The 24,946-nt window shown below is 37.0% G+C and overlaps 1 protein-coding gene across 4 annotated transcripts in view; it reads right to left on the bottom strand.

The window, feature by feature from the left end:
- Positions 1-24,946, bottom strand: part of TAF2 (TATA-box binding protein associated factor 2) — a 64,203-nt gene that overhangs the window by 36,742 nt on the left and 2,515 nt on the right. For 2 of the 4 annotated variants that reach the window (XM_062627110.1, XM_062627112.1), the window contains exons 3-12: positions 24,221-24,381; positions 13,291-13,409; positions 11,804-11,945; positions 11,093-11,324; positions 9,602-9,786; positions 8,930-9,043; positions 7,563-7,662; positions 5,832-5,917; positions 1,731-1,866; positions 597-751 (exon numbers count right to left, since the gene is read on the bottom strand). In XM_062627110.1, coding sequence (XP_062483094.1) covers positions 597-751; positions 1,731-1,866; positions 5,832-5,917; positions 7,563-7,662; positions 8,930-9,043; positions 9,602-9,786; positions 11,093-11,324; positions 11,804-11,945; positions 13,291-13,409; positions 24,221-24,381 — 1,430 coding nt within the window. Of the gene's footprint in view, positions 1-596; positions 752-1,730; positions 1,867-5,831; positions 5,918-7,562; positions 7,663-8,929; positions 9,044-9,601; positions 9,787-11,092; positions 11,325-11,803; positions 11,946-12,520; positions 12,851-13,290; positions 13,410-24,220; positions 24,382-24,946 lie in introns of those variants that run through there. The other 2 variants (XM_062627111.1, XM_062627113.1) reach the window with 2 other exon arrangements.

Below are 24,946 nucleotides of genomic sequence, written 5' to 3'. Positions count from 1 at the left end.
TAAACCTGTTAAACGGAACAAATTCAAATTAACCCTTATATCAATCCAAAATAAGAAACCCTATTTCTTGACTAATACCACTTAAATTTAAAAAATTAACACAGAGAGCTTTATTTTACTTTAAACTGTAATCTTAACATAAGATACCAAGCTATTAAATATCAGTGTATTTTAAGCTATCAATCTGAGCTTTAGGTTTACTTATTTCACGGTGATTTACTGGAAATCACATCTTAAAATGCACCAGACTATAGCATTTTCCATGTCAGACTTCAGCATATTTCTATGGGCAGTGTCCTCTGGAATCTCTTTAGTATAATTTGGCCTTAAATTCCAGCAGAGTTCTTGTGCTTCTTTCAAAGTAGAACCTAAAATAGTGAAATACCTTCTAGTAAAGAACATGTGAAAAAAACCCAGCATTCTCTAACTGACTATGAAAGGAGTGTGAACCATATATATCTAATTCAAAGAATAATGTACCTAACAGCTTTAAGCAAATATATTTCATACCTTTCCTCACATTCCTTTAATAGTGCCAATTAAAAACCAAATTCATTCTCCATATTAACAATCCAGACCAAGAATAAAAAGGATACACCCACTGCTTTATTAAAGGTTGGATGTCTTTGCCAGAGACATTTGAGATAGATTTCAAAAACCCAGATGTGGAAACCAACATCTGACTCCACATGTGTGACTGGAACTTCTGAGATGAAGCAGTGCTGGCCAGACTCAACAACTTGTTGAAAACCTAAAATGATAAAAAGTTATTACTTTCACAAATACTTTAATATATAAAATATGCTTTTCTGTTTAGTTGCAGCTGAATTGCAACTAAAGGCCAAAAAATTCATTCTTTGATAACTGACCTGAAAAGAAGTCTTTCAAAATAAAGATGTTTCAGAAAATTATTTGCTTGACCATATCAGAAATTCTGATTTGCAGACACAAATGTATTTTTCTTTACGGCAAAGCACCCATGATCCTGAGAAAGCTCTGAAACCCCAGCTTTTGAACATACCAGATCACCGGCTAGATCTGCTTTTTAGAAATAAGAGAGTCATCGGGTTCTCTACTTTGCTATTCCTTTTTAAATATTGAAAAAAAAAATCAGATTTATGTAAGGAAAGCTTTAAGAAAGGTTTATCGGCTGAGAACTAATTAAAATAGCTCTTAACCACAGGTGCATACAAGTTTTCCTTAAAAAAGCCCAAAACATGGCATTTCACAAAACATATTTAGTAAAGAAAAACCTAAAACTCTACAGAAATTTTGCATTTCAGAATAAAACTACAATTTTCTATTCAACCACTTCTTCTAATATAAAGATCAATGCTCCTTCTAGCACCGAAAATTTATACAATGGAGAGAGCAAAAGCTGTATGCACTAACAACTTCATTATTTGTAATTTGGTTAGACTAGATCACATCAACACCAGTTAGGGGTAAAACAGGTCCTCAGTGTTAACAACCAATTACAATCACTGAAAGCAACATTAATATTAAAGAGGATATACAACATATAAGAAGTATTGCAAGTTATGAGTAATAATAATAGCTAACCCATCCTAATACAAATGACCTACATGTTTGTTCTCTCCTGCTAAAACTGAAAATACAAATTGAATCCTATGATAACCTGTGCTGCTCTGCCTTAAACTCCATTTAATGAATACAAATGCAACTAAAGGCAAAAGCAATATATTCCACATAATCATTTAAATACCTACCTGTAACATGAACTCCATGCTAATCCTGTTCTCAATCAGTCTCATAACAAGATGTGCTTTACACTGAAACATCGTGTAATATTCCCAGGACAACGTATGAGGGTGTTTGATAGAAAAATGTAAATGTGATGCAGGGCTGAAAAATAATAATAAAAAAAGCAGCTTTATTTTGCATTTTATGGAATGGAACTTTAAATATATCTTAGCAACCAAGATTACAGCTGCAACAACAATTATTTAGCATCTCTTCTTCTGCTTTAAAGTTATAAATTATGACATGCTTAAAACAACCACACACTTTACATTCCGTGTGACATGGGTGTATGCACCTGTCATACGGCCAGTGCTGAACAGAGAGTAATGGCTGGTAATACATGCTATGCATTACTGTAAAGACAGTGATAGCAGTAACAACGCAAGCAAGGAAGTCTAGCAAGAAACTTGAGTCCAGAAATTACCCATATATTGACATTATGAAAAGAGGGTAGATTTAAATTAGATACTAGGAATGAATTCTTTACTGTGAGGGTGGTGAGGCCCTGGCACAGGTTTCCACAGAGAAGCTGTGGCTGCCCCATCCCTGGCAATGCTCAAGGCCAGGCTGGACAGCGCTTGGAGAAAACTGGTCTAGTGGAAGGTGTCCCTGCCCATGGCAGGTGGGTTGGAACTGGATGATCTTGAAGGTCCTTTCCAGCACAAACCATTCTGTGATTCCCCCTGCTCCACTTCTGTTAAAAGTGACTGTACATGGGGAATATCTTATATTTAAATAAATAACTGTTGCAATTAAAGTAAACAGACTTTCATGTGAAGAGAAAAGGAATTGGTTTCTACTTTAGCAGTGAATTTTTTCTTTCAATACTTTGGCAAACTGCTGTCTTTAAATCAGATAACATGCCAAGGAAGACTAGGCAGAGCATCACGTTACAAGTGCCACACTGTAACTTGAACTATCTGTGGTGCTTCTTAAGACATATCGTTCATGTCCGTAAGCAAAATATTTTAAATGGTTTAAGCTCAATCCATGTCAAAAGACAAAAAATGCTGAAACCCTAAAACTTTTTAAAACAGAACTGATTTCTGGATTCTGCACAGTAATAAAACACAAAAAGCCTTAATTTTGATAAGCTTTCATTTTCTTTACCAAGTTTGACATTTCAGAACACAAGCACTCGGATCTATAGGTCATTTCCAAGCACAAAAGCTGCTGTGATACGGAAATTATTTAGAAAAATAAGACCTCCCCCCTTCAATTATCTGAGAAATGGAGATAACGACAAGTCTGACTTTATTTTACTGATAAACCAGCTCTTTTTCTTTTTGATGTGCTATGGTATTTTCATTTAGTTCTTTTCACAGGGAATTTGAGTTTTCCATTAATGAATAACAAACATCTGAAGAAACTGGACATGCACCATGTCAGGCAAACTTCTTAGTGTGAATCCAGACGTATTTTATGCTGGTTGGTGAAGAATCACAAATTGACCACTGTGACACAGAAAATGCTACCTTCTTAAAATTTCTGGGCTCAGGACTGGATTTTTCCCTGTGATTTTCTCACTTACAGATAACATAACAGATGGCCCAGACACCTGATTTGTCCAAAGGCTTTAGAAGAACACACTACAAGACAGAATTAAATAATTCACAGATTGTAATGATCAAAGATAAGCACTATAAGCCTGATCTATCATGCCAACTATCTCACAAAGCCTCTGGTCTTCCAGAACCTTCAAAGACCTATTAAACCATTTGAACTCTGACCAGTTTTTCAATGCAGTTGAAGCATGAATGGCAGCAAGAACTGCTCTACCAGGACAGGACCAGAACTTAGCTGCTTATCTGCAGGTCTTAAGATCTCAGAAGATGGCAAGAACCTAGGTAGCTGTAACACCTTGATGTTTTTTTCCATCTTTCTATTTACTGGGAGTATCCCTTTACTCCTGAATGTCTGTTTAAACACCTTAAGAAGATAAAAAAAAGTATTTCTAAATTTAATCAAGTATTACCCTGCTTAGGTATAATAGGTATATGAATAAGAAGGTACTTAGGTTTACTTCTTGCTGTTTCTAGTCAATAGGCAATTGCTGAAGTTCTCCTTATCCCAATTGTCCTGTTATTTTGGATACTTCTCCGTTCCAAGGTAGAGATGGTTTAGCAACCATAAAAGAATTAAAATGCAATGAGGAAACTGAGGTTGTGGCTCAGACGTTATATAATAATTTGGTCTCAGTATAAAAACTATTTATCCAGCTTCAAATTATACAGTTGATTGACTTCGGCAAAATTCTTTTCTTGAAAATCACAACCAAGCCAGGACCCACATTCTTAGCCTTCTTAAATTGACTAAGTGTTGACTGATCTTGGTACTGGTTACATTATTTAAGCGCAAACCAAAACTTAAGACAATTTGCATTTGACGGTTACATTTTGCAGTTTATTCAATATTAATACATTTCTTCTGATTCTATTTTTATTCAATCATTATACTTCTGAAAGTTTTATTGAAATGAGAATTAAAATTAACAATGTGGACCTAGAAGCTTTGTCAAAGTGAAAAGTGAACTAGCTCTTCCATGGAAATTCCTAATGCTCATGCTCTCAAACATAATCTTGTCATTCAACGTGAACCTCTCAATATGCTACTTCCATTTAAAATATATCTATATAAATTTCTTGAGCTTTTGCAATTTCACAACAGGGTGGTACCAGCACAAAGACTGGAGAGAAGCAAAATCTGAAATGGGAGAACACAAGATGGAAACATAACATATAAAACTTTTTTCTGAAGCTTTCATCCTTACAGCAAACAGTTAACATGCAGTTTCCTCTCTTTCATTCTCCCAAGGTCTGGGATTTTTTCTTTTAAAGTAAGTGCTCCGGAGAGCAGTGGTTTTGTTTCACCAGACTGGAACAGGAAGGATTTGTAAGACTCTGTTTTACACAGAAGCTAATTCATGTGTCTAAAAGTTTCTTTAATCCCAATGATTTATTTCCATATCCCAATTCTAATTTAGTTGAAAACTTAGATTAGTAATAACCCTATTTCTTTCTTCATATGATTATTAATTGGGACTGCTGTAATTCAAGTACGCTTGGCAGGAAACCTTAACACAAAAAACAGAGCAAGGAAATGCAAAAATATATGTAGACATCATCATGAAAATGCTTCCCCTAAATATATATTATTTCCCAGAGCCAGGAACACGTGCTTAATTTACATATAAGGGAACATTGCAATCTACAAGAAACAGCAAATTGTAATTCATATTTAAGTGATGCTATGCTTATTATTAACAAGATGCAATACAATGAAGTACTGAAATAGCTGTAGGAACACAGAGCATCTAACAGCGATACGTCACATAGAAGATACAAATTTAAGAACATTAGAACAGGATTTTGTGACATGTGTCCAATTATAGAATAAATAGAATAATAAAACCAATAAATTTAGCAGTTGCAAAACCACTTTTATTTTAGTGAATTTCCTTTTTTAAACATGCCCTTTTTCTCTAGTTTCATCTGATCCTATCAATGTGAATGTAGTTTCTCTGTATAAGGGAGTATATTGCTAAGCTGTAATGCTGCAAATTAAAAAGTCTGCCAGGAAATAATTCAAAATCAGTTGTACCCCAGAATTTTCCTTAAAAAACCCCAAACAACAGAAGACGAAATCACCAACAGGGTGTCCTAAGAAATTAAGATAAGATTGCAAGGTGGTAAATGAGAGCAAAAAGGAAAAAGAGCAAAGAAAAAGGAAATTGATGATACTGTAAAAAGCCTAAAGATTACTAACTACTCCAGAAACAGGTCAAAATTCTGGCTCCATATTCCCTCTTTCTCTTAACCAAAAGTAGCTGCATAAAAGCTTTAAAAATATTCATTATATTTCATTCCCTTCAAGATTTAAAGTGAAAGAAAAATAAAACAAAAGTGATACAATATATTCAAGATATACTTTATAAGACTGGTAATACATGCCCTGGGCAAGTGAAGATCTTCAGCCTCTGGCCTTTTGTAACACAACACACTGAAGACATATATTAACAGCCCTATAAAAACAGACTCTGTAATGACTTGTGGCTTAAATAAACATACTTGTCTTTCTCTTTTCCTCCTCCGAATATTGGATGCAATAAAACTCCACCAGTCTTCAGTTCATATGCCACTATTTGATCTAGCTCCTAAAAAATACAACATACATAAGCAAACATGATTTTGAAAAGTAGATAAATCATTTAAAGAAGACAGGAAAGTTCTTCATGTCATTGTTTAAGCCATAGCACCTAACTAAACTTGTTTACAAATACAAAGAGCATTTTAAAATCAGGCATGTTCCTCAGGATGGCAAACAGTAATAAACCAGTAGAAATTAGCAGTTAATACTTGTTCTGGGTCTGGACTGCGGATCAACCCCCAACAATATTTAACTACATTATACCTGAAGTGTATTATTGTTCAATAAGTAAATTATCTTTGACCAAAGGAAATAAAGGTAACCCCCATTTCCTTGCAGTGGAAAGTAATACTGGTTATACCTACACAGTAGACTGCAGCATACAGTAGTTCACCTCGACCCACGCCCAAGCCAGACAGAAGCCATCTTTGAACTGGAACGAGTTTGAATTTGTGTGGTGCTGTGCCCATGTTAACATGCACACTTCAAGGCAGGATGTTCACATAACTCACTATCACTCAACAGCCAATATGGCTTTTGAATCAAACTGGGTCAGCTTGAGCACAGGGGGAGGGAACTGATGGCTATCTGCAACCCAGTGTTAGTTAATGAATTCCCAAATCTTGATACATGTCAGTATTTATTGATTCATATCAAATTATACATTTTGATATATTGGTAAAACATTCAAAGCAGTAACAGCAGAACTGGAGGCTGCAACAGTAACACCTCTTAGTTCTATGTGGAAGCACTTAGCTAACTCATAGGGAAGAACATGAGCAATTAATATCCAGAAGTAACTTCTGCTGCAAGCAGCAGTGAACTCTCAAAATAGATGTTCATTCAGTTCTGCTGTTCTCTAAAACACCTTTAGTACAGACAGCACATGACTGGTGAGCTGACTATGCATTAGGCAGATAAGGATATGGTATTGAGACCCAGTGTGTGTAAGGTATGTAAATGGACCCCATGGGGTTAGGAATCTAGTTTTTGGAACAGGAAGAGAATGTGATGAAAGGAAAAAGATATACATCTTTCTGTGAATTAATGTTACTTGCAAAAAACCTAGGAGTCACTGCTGCTTTCACTAGAAATTACCTGTCTCAGAGCATTAAATTAGGAAATGTAAGATAAAGACAGAAATTTCATTTCCAAAACCAGAAATCCCTTCATCAGGGGTCTTTGACCGTTTCATTATTTAATTTAGCACTTCAATACATATTAAAAGATACCTGATCCACTATTGATCCAAGCTTACAATGGAGCCCTTCAGAACTTTATGGGTGTACACCACAGTATAACAAATCCATCAAATATATCTCCTTATGAATCCCATATTCTAGGTGTTAACAAAATACTTTATTACTTTTTCTTTCTGTTTTTTGTACAAAAGCCCAAATAACAAGAGCAAAACTAACTGCACAGAGAGACAATGAACATTATTATTCATAAGGTAGAGAGAGACATATTTTAGCTAGTATGGTGGTTTTCCTTGCATCAAGTAGTAAAAGTATCTCAGCTCTTAAGTTTTGTCATGACTAAACATGTCTTCAGATTGCAATGTAAAACTGTATTTATTACACTCTTGTTTAATACTGCATCTTTTTTGATGTAAAATGTCTGAAAGATATAGAAAATAGTACTATTGTTACCTGTTTAATCCAATGGCGATACTCATTAACACCAAAGGTTTTTTTCATCCAAAGGCCATAAATATAACCAGAGATTCCCTTTAGCACCCATTCATCTGACCTATAATAAGAAAGAAGCATGAATTACAGCACTTCAAAAGGTATTTTGTAAGGGATGGTATTTTTGACCAGCTCAAAATAGCCACAAATTTCAGCAAGTTATATAACTTCTCTAAGTCAATAGGAGTCTGATGAGCTGTGAACCAATTTATGGAACTTGGCACCTGGATGGGACCGATAAAACTGAAAAGCCAGTGAAACCTAAACTTCTACCACAGAAGCCCATGTTAAAATACAAACCCAAACTATTTAAGCTTAAATAGTAACAATAAAACCATAAAAATGGACAACAAAGTTAAAACAACTGCTAATCTGTATGATCCAAATTTGTTAATAAACATCTCAATGCAATGCAGATTTGGCCAGCAAGTAGACAAAATACCTTTCCCACAATTTGGTGGGCATCCATTTAAACACCTCTTCTGAAAGAGTTATGTTCAGAAAGGGAAAAGTAAGGACAAAGCCTACAAAATGATCATGAACTAGTGACACACGATAATGTCACATGTGATCAAGTGCATAGACATAAAAAAAGTCATTATGATGGAGAAAAAAACTGGCTTCACCATGGAAGTAGGCTAGAAATAAAGGAAGAGACCAAAAGAAATAGTATAAACATAAATTTAAAAACATGTTCGTTGATTTTTTATTTAAGCCAAAGATACTCTGGAACATACACTTTTGCCATGAAAAAGAAGTTCCTGATATAAAGCAAAAGGCTTCAAAATAAATACTGGCCAGAACTGCAAGAGGCAGCAGAAGGGGATCTTCTGGGAAATGTAGCTATAAGCAGCTTACCACCCCAGTGAATTTGCCTATTTTACACTAATTTCTGCATTCCCCTCCCCAAAATTCTTTACAATTAGTTCTGTGCTCCACAAGTACTTCCTATGCAGGCTACACATCACCCAAAATAAGACAGAAATTTACTGATGATACAAAAGATTCTCCCTTCTAAAACTTCCAGGTGCCAAAGCACACTACAGCGCTCAGTAGCAATAATTTCTGAAACAAGTTCAATCTCTGTCTTTAGAACCTTTATATCTCACATTCTCCCTTCAAACAGAAAAAAAAAACCCAAAAAAAGAGACCACCCAACCTCATGGATTTTCATTTATTGAGTTCGGTTCATTATTTTTCACTTTTTTTTACTTTCTTCTACAGTTACTGTTTCATTTATTCTTCTGACAAAATGCAACATGCAAATTAAAATCAGAGTTTCCCAGATCTTCCCAATTTTCTAGTGAGTTCAATAGTAAAATACTTACCAGGACATTCTGGATATAAAACACCCAAAGAACTGCTGGGCCAGGGCCTGTGCTAAGCATCTCCTTGTCAGTGGAGTTTCATCTATAATCATTGCGCTGTGCAAGAGATTTGTGCTGGAGCCCCATAAAAAGAAAATAACACAATATGATCACAAGCTCTGAAGAAACAAAATAGAGACTTTGCTTTAACAGCCAAAACAAATTAAGTAATTCCTTCACTGGTTTCCCAATGAGATAGTAACATCTTTTTGTAACACCCTTAATCCAGGCAGATCTCCTGCTATTATCATCTACATACAACTGTCTATGTAGTAGTTTGTTTTAACAGGTGAAACTCTTTTGCATTCCTGGTACTCTATTCCAGCTGAAGAAAAAAATAAAAATCAAACTTCTTCAGTTTTCTTAAATATTTCATACATAGTGTTTCCAATTCAGCAAGAAAACCACTGCCAATTTTTTCTTGAAGAAGATACAAATCCAACATCTTTGTAAGAGATAAAATCAGAAATGGTGTTAAAAGTCTTTAATGTCAAAAAACCCTCAGCCTCTTCAAACTAAAGAGCCCAAAACTCAGGCCACCAAAATAAGAGCTTCACATATTTCTCAATACTCTTAGATCGAGAGCTTCTGGACTTTTGGATTTAAGAAGGTGTAATTTTCTCAAATACTAACCTGAAAATACTCATGGATGCATAAGCAGCTACTTCAACATAAGCTTCATCTATAAAAACAGTCTTGAAACAGGAGTATGGATAGCGGCAGGTAAGAATCTCCTCATAAAACTCAAACACCTCATGAAGGTAGGACGTGGTATGTTTGAGCAATGGGAGAAGTTGTGGTAAGCAAAAGTGAGTCACCTACAAGCAAAGGAGAATTTGGTACAAGACTGACAAATATATTTAAATCCATAAATATCAAGTATATTACCTAACAGCAAAAAATACCTGAACAAACAGAAATCAAAACCTACCCCAAACAGGGAGAAAAAAAAACCAAAACCAAACAAAAACCCACAAACCCTCCCCCCAAAGACAACAAAAATCTAGCTGCTATCAATTTCACAGAAAAAAAGCACTTTCAAGCTGTGATAATGACTATCAATGACAGAAAAGTGCACCAGGACATTGTGAGAGCAACAACAGGAAAATAATCTTCACAGACAACACATGCTAAACAATGTCTACCCAGAGGTGTGTATCATTTAAGAAATACATGTCATTTTTCTTACATTTTGCAATTCAACATATTTTGGAAATAATATTTTTCTTTTATGCAGTAAAGAATCAGCTATTTTCAAATGAGTCAAGCAGTGCTACTGTTTAAAAGACTTGTCGTGGCTAAAATTGCAAGTAACCTTTGATATTACTGTGTTTTCCACAAAATTATGATGTAGCCAATCATATTGTTTCAACAGTGACACAGGAACAAAGCTGAGACTGTACAGTTCAAGAAGTATAATTCAAGAGAGCTCTACAGAAGTCAAACTGCAGGAATTTATCAGCTTGGGTTTTTCAAATAACAACTGATATTTTTTTAAGTTATTACCTTTCACAGGTGAGTATGCCCCACCAATAAAAGTCAACAGAACACCATTCTGAGGACTAATATCTGACGTTTGCCTTTGGATCAAGGAAAACATAGCTATTTACCAGTATATTCCTACCATGCTTTCAGAGGAAGAATATACAGGCCAGTCTTTATGCTAAATTGGTACCTTTATGTGCCTGCCAAGTCCATCCTTACCCAATCTGAAACTACAGATGTAAATATAAATGGGTGGACTTCAACATTATGGCAACAATCTGTTAAGAATGAAAACTCAATGTCAAATTCAGCTTAGAAAACTACGCAAATGTGTAGCAACCATTTTAATCTACTACCAGCAACAGGATTGGTTTAAAGCTATTTTGAGAAAAATGCTTTTACCAACTCCAGCTAAACTAGCTCTGTAAATCTGGGCATAAGTGGAATTATTGCTGATTCAAAGGCTTTACTTTGAAGATAACTTTAAATATAGACATTACAAGACAAGTTTACCATATAACTGTATTCATGGAGGTTGTATCTAGACATACTCACATTTGACCAATATATACTGGTTGCAATAAAAACAGTCACTAATTCATTACAAAGAAAAAAAAAGGCCTCTATGAAAATTATTACCTCATGCATATATGGATCAACAAGGATTTCAAAAGGTCCTATAGCCAAAGAGATGTTAGAAGCTGCAGTTGGAATAGTCAGCATGTAATGAAAAGTCTTCTTTCTCATATCATGGGTATATACAGTTTCCACCAAGTCTCCATTTGAAACAGCCACCATTGCAGCATCTACAGTATACTCAAGTTTCCAGGTACACAATTCAGAATATGAATCAACACAAGGAAACCAAAATCTGGGTAAGTCAAGATTGGGGAAAAATGGTTAGCAATTATACTTAATAATAATGCTCTCTTTTTCACAGCTGATTTTTCTCTCAAATTCCAAACTATATTCTTAAATACTCTGAATCACAGAATAGTTAGGGTTGGAAAGGACCTTAAGATCATCTAGTTCCAACCCCCCTGCAGGGACACCTCCCACTAAACCATGTCACCCTGTCCAACCTGGCCTTGAACACCTGACTCCCACTGCATATTCATTTTATAAATCATTACCAGTTTCCTTGCCATTACCTCCTGTAGAGCTAGAAAGACTAGAAATCCTAATTACTAATCATTAGATGCTACTTTGAATCCTTTCAAGCTTCTTTTGAAAACAAATTAAGTTTTACAATGTTTCAAACTTACAAGAATTCAAAGAAATTATTTGCATTTCCTACACTTTGAGATTAAATAGGAAATACAGTCTAACATTCAAAGACAGTTTTCTTACCTTGTAGAATTTTGATAACCACATGAAAAGACATGAGCCCCTCTTTCTGCCATGCTGCCCTCCATGTTGGGTACCACAAAATGAAGGCCTCCTTTTGGCTGGTCCAAAGAAAAGTTTATATGCACCTTCAGGACTTTTAACTCTGCAACACCAAGAACAAAACGGGAGTAAACATATACATATTACATGTAATTTATTTCAGAATAATCATTCAGGTTTGGACTCTTGCTCTTTCAAGATTACACGTTTTCTTCATTCTCACAGACCTTCAGGTCCACTTACAAAATACAGCTCAAAAGCTTACAAAACTGAAACCTCTTAAGCTTTAACTTACAGGATATGAATTGAAAAGAATTTTTATTAAATAATAAAATCTGCAACTGCAGTTACAGCTCATCTTCCAACTCCCCAATAATAAAGAATCTTTATACATTGATTATACCCTACCCATGACCTCTTTTGTACCTTGCTGAAATAGTTTTTCTACACAAAAACTGCATGTAATAGGCACATTCTTAAAATACATGTTATTGCAGTTTCTTAAAACCTCTTATTATAGTTTAAAATTTTCCTGTAACTTAAGTGTCTTTGCTTTGGTTTAGTTTCACAGAAATCTCACCTATGAATAGACTGGCAAGAAAAATCAAGCCTATGGTAAAATTTATCCAACAAGTCTTGCCATATTTTGGCATTAAACTTTAAGAAGAAAAATTATACCTGTTTGAATATTTTCCCTTCTATGCTTGGAAGTAAGGCAACAGGAACTTAAACTGAAGTTAAAAAACTCAAGTGTCTTTCCCATTAAGGTGTATCTGACAACACTGTGTGAGTCAGCTTCACGATACAGTTGTTATTATTCTCTCACAGGTCACATAAAAGCATGCGAAAACCTGATACAATGATGTAAGAAAACAAAAAACTAAGAAAATCCATGTAAGAAAATAATCAACACTGGAGACTGATTTATTAAAGCAGCTACTTGTTCCAGGATCCAGTGTACCAGTTTATAAAAGAGTCTACTTTTCTCTACCAAATCAATTTAAAAATGACTATTCTTCAAAGGGAGATGGGGAAAAAATAATACAGTTTGGTTGTGGTTTTTTTTTTAAATATGTATACAGACATATCCTTGTAAATTATTTTCTTGTTGGATCATATAAATTGTAAGCAACTTCAATATCACAAGTTACCAAGTCAGTATACTCCATTACAGCAACTTCCTCATGTATACTTCTGGGCTCGTGATCACCCAGAAGTGAGACTGTAAAGAGTGTTAAGAAACCTTGCAACCACTTCTCTGAATTACTCAGAAGCATGAAGGTATTTTTCAAGCTTCAACTGGAAAGATATCGGTGTGGAAAAAGGAAATATCATGTCACAAAACAATGTAATGTTACTTCTGTTTATCTGAATCTTTCTATGCAAACCAGTAGCTAACAACCTTGTACATCTTAAATTAAGCTTTCAATATAGTCTCTTTACTTTACCATCAACATGTTTCCACAGCTCTGAGGGAACCTTAATGCAGAGCTCTCCATTTCCAGCATCTGGGTCCACAGCACTGACTGCGGCAGCATAGGCATTGGAAAAATAGTTGAGATTCCTCCTGTCAGAAATACCCAGTTAATTCTTAAAGAACATGCTGCACTACAAAAAACAACTTTGGAAATGGTACGATTTCTATACTGAATTTCATGGTGCATGTTCAACCAAGTATTCTGTTTTGATTTTAAAGGAGTAGAGGGAAAAAGGAGGAGTACAGATAGATTCCAAACCCCAGAACTTAAACCCAGGCTCTTACAGAAAAGATCTGTGATCAAAAACCTTAAGCAGTAATAATCCACAATAAATTAAATGAGAAATGCTCAGTGTTATTTTCTTCCCAATAGGAGTAATAGTTACATTTATTGGACTAGAAAATAAAATGTTTTTTATAAATTTTGGATTAAGCTTGTATGCTTATTCTAAACATCTGTCTTGAAGATGTGCCTCCTCATATATTGCAGTTTTGCTTTTAAGTTGCTTTTCTAAATGTAGTGAGATTTTAGCTTGGTAATGGTATTCCCTTAGCTTGATGGATAGTAATAGTTTTATGCACTTGTAAGTATCACATAAAATATTAGATGCTAGAGTTTTGGCCTTAACATACACAGAAATACGCATTATACTTTTAGTGTAATCAGGTTTGACTTAAGCTACTATATATTAGTTGCTACTTCACTGCGCATTTCATTCAAAAGTCACACCATTACGTCAGTTATGATTTAGATTAATTGTTATCTACTGCATATGTCCACTGTTAAAGTGGTCATGAGCAGGATGGTATCTTATTATTTAATATGATTATGTTCAAATGCTGGAGGATGACCAGTCAAGTCCAAAACTAACTCTGCTTTTGCATGTTTACACGATAGCTTTCATACTTTCTAAAAATGGATTCTTAAACCACAGAATATGGGAGTAAAACCTTTCTTAATTATAATCCTCCAGTACAGAGAGCTCTTCAAAAGCTTCCACAACTAGGTATCTGAAGAGAAAGTGTTTGAACTACTCATCACAGTTTTTTCCAGAATTTAGGTATCAGTGATTAATCCAAGCAATATGGGGACAAAGCCACAATCCAACATGAAGCTACCATAGAATCATAGAATAGTTTGGGTTGGAAGAGACCTTTAAAGGTCACCTTCTCCAACCCTCCTGCCATGAGCAAGGACCTCTTCAACTAGATCAGGTTGTTCAATGCCCTGTCCAGCCTGACCTTGAACATTGCCAGGGATGAGGCATCTACCACATCTCTGAGCAACTTGTGCCAGTGTTTCAACATCCTCTGCGTAAAAAAAAAATTCTTTCATATTTCCAGTCTGAATTTCCCCCCTTTTAGTTTAAAGCCATTTAAATACCCCCTGTCCTATTGATACAGGCCCTGCTAAAAAGTTTGTCCACATCTTTCTTACAGGTCCCCCCTGAAGTATTGAAAGGCCACAATAAGGTTTCCCTAGAGCCTTCTCTTCTCCAGGCTGAACAAGCCCAGCTCTTTCAGCCTGTCTTCACCAGGGAGGTGCTTCAGCACTCTGATAATCTTCATGGCCTCCTCTGAACTAACTCCAACACATCCACGTCCTTCTTACATTGGGGGTCCCAGAGCTGGGTGCAGTACTCCAGGTGGGGTCTCATGAGAGCAGAGTAGAAGGGCAGGATCACCTCCTTTGACCTCCTGGCCCCTCTCATTTGATACAGCCCAGGATACAGTTGGCTTTCTGGGCTATAAGCACACACTGCCATCTCATGTCCAGCTTTTCATCCACCACTAGCCCCAAGTCTTTCTTCACAGGGCTGCTCTGAATCCATTCATCCCCCAGACTGCATTGATACCAGGGCTTGTCCCAGCTCAGGTGCAGGATTACTGCACCACAACAGAGTTAAGTTTTGGCTGCAGACTCCACTCTTCCATGGAATCTGAAGTCCACACAAAGCAGACATGATCTCATGTCGGGATTTTGCTTTCATCTAACCATTCTCTGTTCACCACCCACAGAGAAAACAGCATTCAACCCAAATTATAGTACCTTACTTGGAAGACTGAAGGGTAATTAACCATGCCAGCATCATCCTGTAAGTCTAGGTATGTCAACCACCATGGTTATATTCCTAGCCTTTTACATCTAAAAAAACTTTGCTAAAACACTGAAATATATTGAGAACATATTTTCATGCAGTTCTTCATCTTTGGCAATAATAGTGCACAAATTCCCTGGCACCACTACCAAGACTGAGAATGTTAGGAGCAGTAAACTTGTCTACTTTGCTTGGAAGCTTCTGAAAATCGGACGTGAATAGTAAGTAGGAGCATATGAGCATAGAAACACCCAAATCACAAGTTTTAATACATAATAATTTTTTCCCTTCAGCTACAGTTCAAGAACAATTCAAACCAAATTAAACTTCAGCTGATGTGTTGTCTCCTAGTCTCAGCCACACATTCCTACTCCATCAATCATTAAGAGGACCACTGTTCACCCGACCCTGTGGTGATGCAGCTGAAAGTGCCAAATGTCAAGTGGAATGAAAAAAAAGGGGCTTTTTTTTCTTTGCAGACAGATTTCAGTTGGTTTATTGGTTTAGCTCCCTGATCTGACATACTGAGGGGTCAAAGAAGTGCTGCTACTGAGGCACAGAAGACTGAGTGGGATCATAACCACTCCGATCGATGCTGCTTTTAGCTGCCTTCAAATGGCATCCTAGGAAGTCAAACAAATACTATCAGGAAAATGCTCTTTAAGAAAAGACTGCATGACTAAGAACTAGCTTAGCAATTAAAGACGCAACAGAAAACAACAGTAACATTCTGTTAGACTGTAAAGCCTCAAAGTTTTTAATTTTAATCTAAACTGGTTCTGAAAATTCACTATTATTGACAGGGGATCCCTTTCTAATACATCAGTGAGAATTTGTTCCAAATTTGGGGATCATGATGAGCTTGTGGTTACATTTTAAAAATCAATGGGTCCATAGACAGGAAAAAGTTATGATTTTACAGCAAAAAGAAAAAAAAGAAGGTAGATTCCACAGGGCTTAGCATTTTATGGAAAACAGTCTATTCTGATATTTCTGTTTTTGTGAAGTGTTCCAATTCAAATGGGTGATTCATTGTAAAAGGAATCCACTGAAGGCTTAGTACCACAGATTAATTTGTTTCATAGGTTGTACTATTCTCAATAAACTCAATACAGCCATTTTAACAAAAACAGAGCACATGCCAAAAGTTACAGCCCAAGGAAAAAGATCTGTTTTCCTAATGCTAAGTGTAGGTTGACAATAGATAATCTCCAGAGATCCCTTTCAAACCCAACCATTCTGTATGTGATGTGATTCACATTTCATCCTGATAGAAATACATTTTATTACCACAATTTACCCAAAACACAGTTAAGGATCACCTGCTACAAGCTCAGGAGTGTTACATCCCAACCAGAAGGAAGTGCAGCAGGAGGGCCAGGAGACCTCCTTGGATGGATAAGGAGCTCCTGAGGAAAACTCAAATGAAAAAAGAGGCTTATAAAAAGTGGAAGCAAGGACAGGCGGCCTGGGAAGAGTACAGGGATGTTGTCTGGGAAGCTAGGGACCAGGTTAGGAAAGCTAAGGCCCAGTTAAAATTAAACTTGGCTAGGGGTATTAAGGATAAAAGGAAGGGATTCTACAGGTACTTAGCAAATAAAAACAGACTAGGGAGAACGCAGGCCCCCTCAGGAAGCTCTCGGGAGAACTGGCTACACAGGACTTGGAGAAGGCTGAGGTTCTGAATGACTTTGCCTCGGTCTTCACTGGCAAAGGCTCTGACCAAACTACTCTAGTCTTGGAAGGCAGACGCAGGGGCTGTGAGAATGAAGACCTTACGTCCACTGTAGAAGAGGATCTGGTTTGAGAACATCTTAAAAATCTGAACGTGCACAAGTCCATGGGTCCTGACGAGATTCATCTGCAGGTCCTGAAGGAGCTGGCAAATGAAGTTGCGAAGCCGCTGGCCATCATATTTGAGAAATCATGGCAGTCAGGTGAAGTTCCCAACAACTGGAAAAAGGGAAATATAACCCCCATTTTCAAGAACGGGAAAATGGATGACCCAGGGTATTACAGACCGGTCAGTCTCACCTCTGTGCCTGGCAAAATCTTGGAGCAGATTCTCCTGGAAGGCATGCTAAGGCACATGAAAATCAACAAGGTGCTTGGTGACAGCCAGCATGGCTTCACTAAGGGAAATCCTGCCTGACCAATTTGGTGGCCTTCTATGATGGGGCTACGGAACTGATGGACAGGGGTAGAGCAGTTGATGTCATCTACCTGGACTTGTGCAAAGCGTTTCACACTGTCCCACACGACATCCTTGTCTCTAAATTGGAGAGACATCAATTTGGTAGGTGGACCACTCGGTGGATAAAGAACTGGCTGGATGGCCACACACACAGAGTTGTGGTCAATGGCTCAATGTCCGGCTGAAGACCAGTAACGAGTGGTGTCCCTCAGGGATCGGTGTTGGGACCGATCTTAACATCTTTGCCGCTGACATGGACAGAGGGATTGAGTGCGCCCTCAGCAAGTTTGCCGATGACACCAAGCTGTGTGGTTCGGCTGATACCCTGGAGGGAAGGAATGCCATCCAGAGGGACCTCAACACGCTTGTGAGGTGGGCTGATGCCAACCTCATGAAGTTTAACCATGCCAAGTGCAAGGTCCTACACCTGGGTCAGAGCAATCCCAGGCACAGCTACAGGTTGGGCAGAGAAGAGATTCAGAGCAGCCCTGCAGAGAAGGACTTGGGGGTGCTGGCTGATGAGAAAACGAACATGAACCACCAGTGTGTGCTCGCAGCCCAGAAAGCCAACTGTATCCTGGGCTGCATCAAAAGGAGTGCGACCAGGAGGTTGAAGGAGGTGATCCTGCCCCTTCACTCTGCTCTTGTGAGACCTCACCTGGAGTATTGTGTGCAGTTCTGGTGTCCTCAACATAAAAAGGATATGGAACTGTTGGAACAAGTCCAGAGAAAGGCCTCGAGGATGATCAGGGGACTGAAGCACCTCCCGTATGAAGATAGGCTGAGAAAGTTGGGGCTGTTCAGCCTGGAGAAGAGAAGGCTGCGTGGAGACCTCATAGCAGCCTTCCAGTATCTGAAGGGGGCCTATAGGAATGCTGGGGAGGGACTCTTCATTAGGGACTGTAGTGATAGGACAAGGGGTAGCGGGTTAAAACTTAAACAGGGGAAGTTTAGATTGGATATAAGGAGGAAATTCTTTCCTGTTAGGGTGGTGAGGCACTGGAATAGGTTGCCCAGGGAGGTTGTGAATGCTCCATCCCTGGCAGTGTTCAAGACCAGGCTGGACAAGGCCTTGGGTGATATGGTTTAGTGTGAGGTGTCCCTGCCCATGGCAGGGGGGTTGGAACTAGATGATCTTAAGGTCCTTTCCAACCCTAACTATTCTATGATTCTGTGATCCTAATAACAAGCATCCATTTGAGTTGTAGATTGCCTGGAGACTAGCTGCAGCATTGCTACTGAACTGTCATACAGCCCAAACTTACAGCTGATAAACCACTTTTTTTTCTACAGTACTTAACACCAGCTTGGCAAAAGAAGTTATTTAATCCACATGTAATTCATTATTCTTCATTACTTGTATTCATTTTCTATTTTACTGTGCTTCCCAGATACAGTTAACACTTAGTTTTCGAGTCCAACCCCCAAAATATATGATATAGCACATATCTAGCATATTTTAAATATATATTTATATGAAATATGTACACATGTAGGTAATTTATTAATAAGGCAATAATTTAAAACTTTGGCACACTGAAAAAAATTAATTTTCATTCTTGCTAAAGGTTAAGGGCTTTGCCATCTCTTTCTTCAAAATTTCTCTATACTTCTCTTTATTTCTAACAAAGTCTACCATGAATTTACAACCAGATAGGCATCATACCAGTAGAAATGAAAGCTATTTATTGCAGCACAACATATGCTCAGCCCACCAGTTATTTTTCTATTTTGTGTATATGCTAAAGGTTTGATCACTGATTTCTCAGAATGTTGCAAGACATGCCCTAAAGGCTACCACATCATGCTCTCTCTCACCTTACTGATGCTTGCAACTGAAGCAACAAGTATGTTAGAGCTATACCAAAACATCTTGATATTTTAATGTTTAAAAACTACAGGCTTAAAGTTCAAAAAGAAAAAATAAAGCTGAACTAGTGAATGAATAAGTATACACTGCCAAAGGCTAAAACTACACTGAATAGAGGACCTACACACAGGAAAGCATTATTTGTACATTTGCTACCTATAAACCTATTACATCTGAGTAATGTCATGCAATAGCTTCTCAACCCTACACAGCAGTTATCACACAAACATATGAAGCACATAACCAGCCAACAGCAGGATCATCACTTACCAGAGATTAAACCACTGCACTGAAACTCCAAACTTTTGCTGCAGCTATTTAACAGTTTACAATCCTACCCGTAGGATTTGCCTGTTTTAATGCAAATGGGGCTGAGATACAAGCAATTTTTTCAGTAGTCAGAATAGACAGTGGGATTTCTAGATACCAGAGCCCAGAAAAATAAATCCCACTTACATTACGTTGACAGAATTGAGAATGCAACAATTCACAAGAAAAGAGGGAAGATGAGGAGGATGGAGGCAGCTGGAACATTCAACAACAGCAGTCCTACACCAAGACCCAAACAGGCACTCTCCAACACTATTTGCAATTCACAAGATTGCAAACTCTTCCTTAAAAGTGTGAACCAGACGGGATTCTCTGCCACCTGGTGTACACATGGCAAAATGATGTGAATTATTTTCTACCTTACAGCACTGTTCAGAGGTTTGCTCAGTCAGAGAGGAAGTGACTGCATTCTGTAAGTTCATCCATCTATGCCAATATGAAAAATCTATGATGGCCTGAAGCATCAGAAGGAAATGACAAGATGGAAGACTGATGTTATTTCTAGATAAAACTTTAAAGATCCTTTCAGTTGTTACCTGAAATTATGGTTTGGGACTGACAGGTAAACTGGCAACGGTATCAAAGCTGAAAATATATTTTATGCACAAATTAAAGATTTCTAACATTTCTGACAAAATCTGCCCATTTTTAATTCCCTTCTTACTGAGGGGTTTTGTCATTCAGCATAAGTGACAAGAGAAAAATGTTGTATCATCTTATGCAATGCTGAAAATGTGAAATGACAGAGACCAAGTGTCCATGATTTTTGCACTAATAGATTATAAACCACAAAAGTTTTACTTGAACTGAAAACAAGTTGAATGCTCAAATTCAGAGCACAAAGAGCTGATCTGACACCAGGGTGAGACAGAAACAATTCAGCTGGTGCTGTCTGGATTTCACAGAGAAAGCTCTCTTTAATCTTGACTTTCTCAAACCTCTTTTAACTGTTTTCTTGCATGCCAAAATTTGCACAACATAAACAATTACTTCACTTGGCCTTCACCTCCTATGGGCAAACAATCTCTCAAGTCACAGATGCTGCAGCAAGTCTTCACAAAGAAATAATTACAGTGGCTTTAAATACAGAATTTTCTATTTTAATTGAATTCTCTTACTAAGGGAGTAAGAATTCTTTAAAATATTTTAACCTTTATAAAAAAAGGTAAGAAAGATTCCATTAAATTAATAACTTTTTCTACATACTTTATGTATTCTTTTAGAAATCAACATTTAAGTAAACCAAAAGCTTTATAAAAGCAAGAAAATGTTTATATACAAAACCTTAAAACTTCAGGGTTTTTTCTTTACTACACACCACAGGAAAGAGTAAGGATGCAAACCAAATACTTTTAAATAAATAGGTTGCCAAGAACCATCTTCATTTCATATTTACTAGTTCAATAGACTACTGAAAAAAAAACATGTAAAAGGTAACTATAACATCAGAAACAAAACCTGATGACTAATCTGTGTCTTGTTCAAAACAATTGATATATCTAATTCAGCTGCAAGGGTACAAAGGACATCATCACTAAACTTGCCATAAAAAATTGAGAACTTGGAAGAGATGACAAGGTGATTTTATATAAAGACTACTACAAACCACTATGGCTTCCAGAAGCAGTTCTTTATAAAGAAGGGCAGAGGACACCCACTGATGTTTCTTTCTTTTTTAGGGTCTAATTCTAGAGTTTTTAAGATTTACAGCATTTCTGTTTGTAATCCTGCCTTAAGAGCAGAGATGCTGTATTTAATCCAAACTTAGCTACTACCATCATGCTCAATACCTAATTGTGACCAGGTATGTTCATGGAAAAAATTCACATCTGATACTCTCTAAACCATGGAATACTTTCTAAATCATGTAATACAAGATACAGAAAAGAGGCATACCAGTTTCTCATTAAGAATATGACCTCTGTCTTTCATAACTATAAATAACACAGGAATTATGAAATACAGATACCTTCTATTAAGTTCAAACAGTGATGTGAAAACCTGCAGTAGTAAAAACCACAGGCCACTATAGCCCTCTGAGAGACAGTATTTCACTTTGCATGCATTGTCCCCGAATTTCATTCACTGCTCTTAAACAGGGTAATATGGAAAAAGGATGATGTTCCACTATACCACTAGAATGCTAAACAAAACCTTACTTTCTCCACAAAATGACAGAATTCTCTCTCCTGATCCCTTTCTTAACATAATGGAGTGCTCACTCTGGTAATTTCAAATGCTGCACCTTTCTCACATCTTCCAGCAGTTATTCAGGATGAAGTTATTACAGAAGCACAGAACAGCTGAGCCTGGAAGGGACCTGTGGACATCATGTGGTCCAATCCCTTCTCAAGCAGGGCCACCTAAAGCCAGCGGCCCAGGAACATGTCCAGATGGTTTATGATATCTCCAAGGATGGAGACTCCATAACTTCTCTGGGCAAACTGTCCCAGGGCTCAGTCACTCTCACAGTAAAAAAAAAGGTTTCCTGATGTTCAGAGGAAATTTCCTGGGTTTCAGTTTGTGCCCATTGCCTCTGTGACAGTGGACACAAAATACATGAAATTCCACCTGCATACAAGAAAATGCTTTACTACTATGATGGTTATCAAACACTGAGCAGGTTGCCTAGAGAGATTATAGTTTCTACCCTTGGAGATACTCAAAACCAAACTGGAGTCAGCCCTGTGCAGTCTGCTCTAGCTGACCCTGCTTGAGCTGAGGGGTTGGACTAAGTGATTTCAATAAGCCCTTTCCAACCTAAAGGACTCTGCGATTTCTTATTAGCCACTGTTAAACACATATAGTGCTTTCACTAGAAGTTCTTCAACAATTCAGCAAACTGTAAACTTAACCAAGCCAGCCAAAAGAAGGTGTGAGAACACAAACTAAGTTTCAGTAAAATCAAAAGAGTCTATTTAGTGAAAAACATTTGCCCATGTCACTTCTCTTACCAAAAACCAAACAGATGACAGATTTTTACCAAAGTCTCTTCCCATCATTTCCCAAAATTATGTGGGAAGCTACATGATTTTAAACTTGCTCTTCAATATCAGATGGTAAATAAATTTGAAACTCTTCTTTTCAAATATTAAAGTGAGTTTCTATAATATTCTAAGGCTTATACTCTCATCTATGATGCTAATAAATAATGAAAGTTTGATTCCTTAGGAAAGACCAAAAACTTTATTTTCCAGCTCTTCACAATGATCAGAATTCTCCAGTGAGGATTCTGAATTTTTTGACTTACTGAGTCAAAACCAGATAGGAATTACAGAATTAACAGACTCAAATGTTTCAGTATCAGAACTCAAACAAAATGTCAGAACTCTCATATCCAAGTCAGTCTCCTATATAAATGAACATTGTAAGCTGAATTATTAGAACTCTTGCATAAGTGATGAATAAAGGAATATAGTGCCATATGCAAACGGTTCAAATCCAAGGATACATAACTTAGGATAAAAAGTAGCACTTGAATTTCAGTAACTGAACAACAATTCAGTTACTTTAATACTCTAGTTTACAGTCAGAGAGACTAAGGCAGACTTAACCTGAAAGCTAAAATGGGCTAAGAAACACCTCAAAGGCTCTCTTTAATTAATGACTGTTAAGGCAATGGGTAGACAATCTCTTATAGATCCACATCATTTGAGAATGCCACTGTTCTTACAAATCTAACCAGCAGGACTGTAAGAACTCTCTAGAGTTTGCTTCAGAATAAGACTAGCTAGCTCCTATCTGCCTTCATCAGCTATGTGAGCTAACCAAGGTGGCATCAACTGTTTACTGAGCCCTCTCCATCTTTTCAGCTAGCAAATCTCTCAGAGCAATCACTGTCCAACAGGACACAACAAACAGCTGAAGGACAGCATCTTAATTTAATAATCTAATAATTAACCTGATACAGTCACATGATTTGCCTTATTCCTATTATTTGTTTTGAAGTAGTAAGTTAATTATACATAAGGCTACCTAGACGTACTGAATAAAATCAGAAGCAACTCCTACAAAAAACTTGTTAGGAAAACAGGAAATATTCCCCAAAACTTTGATACCATATGACTATTCTCATGCTTAAAAATAGGAAGCAAGAAAAATGATCATCCAATCTGACATTACACATCATGAAAATCACTGAGACTACCACCGATAACCACCACCTTTTCGCCATAAAACAATTCCACATACTTCTACAAAACTGTAATACAAAGAAATGTTAGCAATTCTAAAAAAATAATAGCACAGAGTCAAAATTATTGCCAAAATTCCCTCCCAGAATTTAGTCCTGATACTAAAAGTTACCATTAGTGAATCACCAGCTAAAACTTGCCAGTACAGTACAACAGGTCATGCTTGACAGCAACATAATACACGGCATCTGCAGACTTTTAAAAACAACACTTACTGTTTTGACTCATGGTGACAAACCTCCAGTGTTGGATCATTGTAGATGAAAGCTGCTTCTAAATCATTAACTCTCACTCTGTAAATCCGGCACTGTTTACTATTCAGCTTGATCCTATTCAGGTTTGCAACTGTGGGAAATATTGTCAGTTCCACATAACCCTATGAAAACACAAACCAAAACCTGCTATAAAATCTTTAACAACTCACAAAGTGCATAATCTTATTAATGCATTTCAAAGGAAAATTGTAGGTAAAAAAATATTTTTTCATTTTAAAAGGAAATTGGTTTGCCCTTTTAGAAGAGTCTAGAATACACTCTGTGTCATACCATTTAACAGGTGGATTTTCCTGGCTATGAAACAAAATAAAATAAAAAAAGACACGATGGACAATCATGAAACATGGTTTAGTTCAAGGTGTCCCTGCCCACAGCAGGGGGGTTGGAACCAGATTATCTTAAGGTCCTTTCCAACCCTAACTATTCTATGATTCTATGATTCTGTGAGTGTTTTACTGGGAATGACCTGGCTGTAATGATTAGACTTCAAGTTACTGGCATCACTATGTTCTTCATCATTATGTTTTCCATCACTATGTTTTAGGTTTTGGTATCTGAGCTCAAGATGATTTTTTTAAACCTAGGCAGAACCCATTCAGTCAAGTATTGAAATTCACAAAAAGCCACAATGACTTCAGGCTTGAAATCGTAGCAGTCTCTTCAAAG

This window comes from Pezoporus occidentalis, unplaced genomic scaffold (genome assembly GCF_034315485.1).
Source record: "Pezoporus occidentalis ecotype Australia unplaced genomic scaffold, CSIRO_AGI_Poc_V1 ctg3, whole genome shotgun sequence".
NCBI classification, from domain to species: domain Eukaryota; kingdom Metazoa; phylum Chordata; class Aves; order Psittaciformes; family Psittacidae; genus Pezoporus; species Pezoporus occidentalis.
The sequence above is the reverse complement of the archived record's forward strand: the minus strand, read 5'-3'. Positions and strand labels throughout refer to the sequence as shown.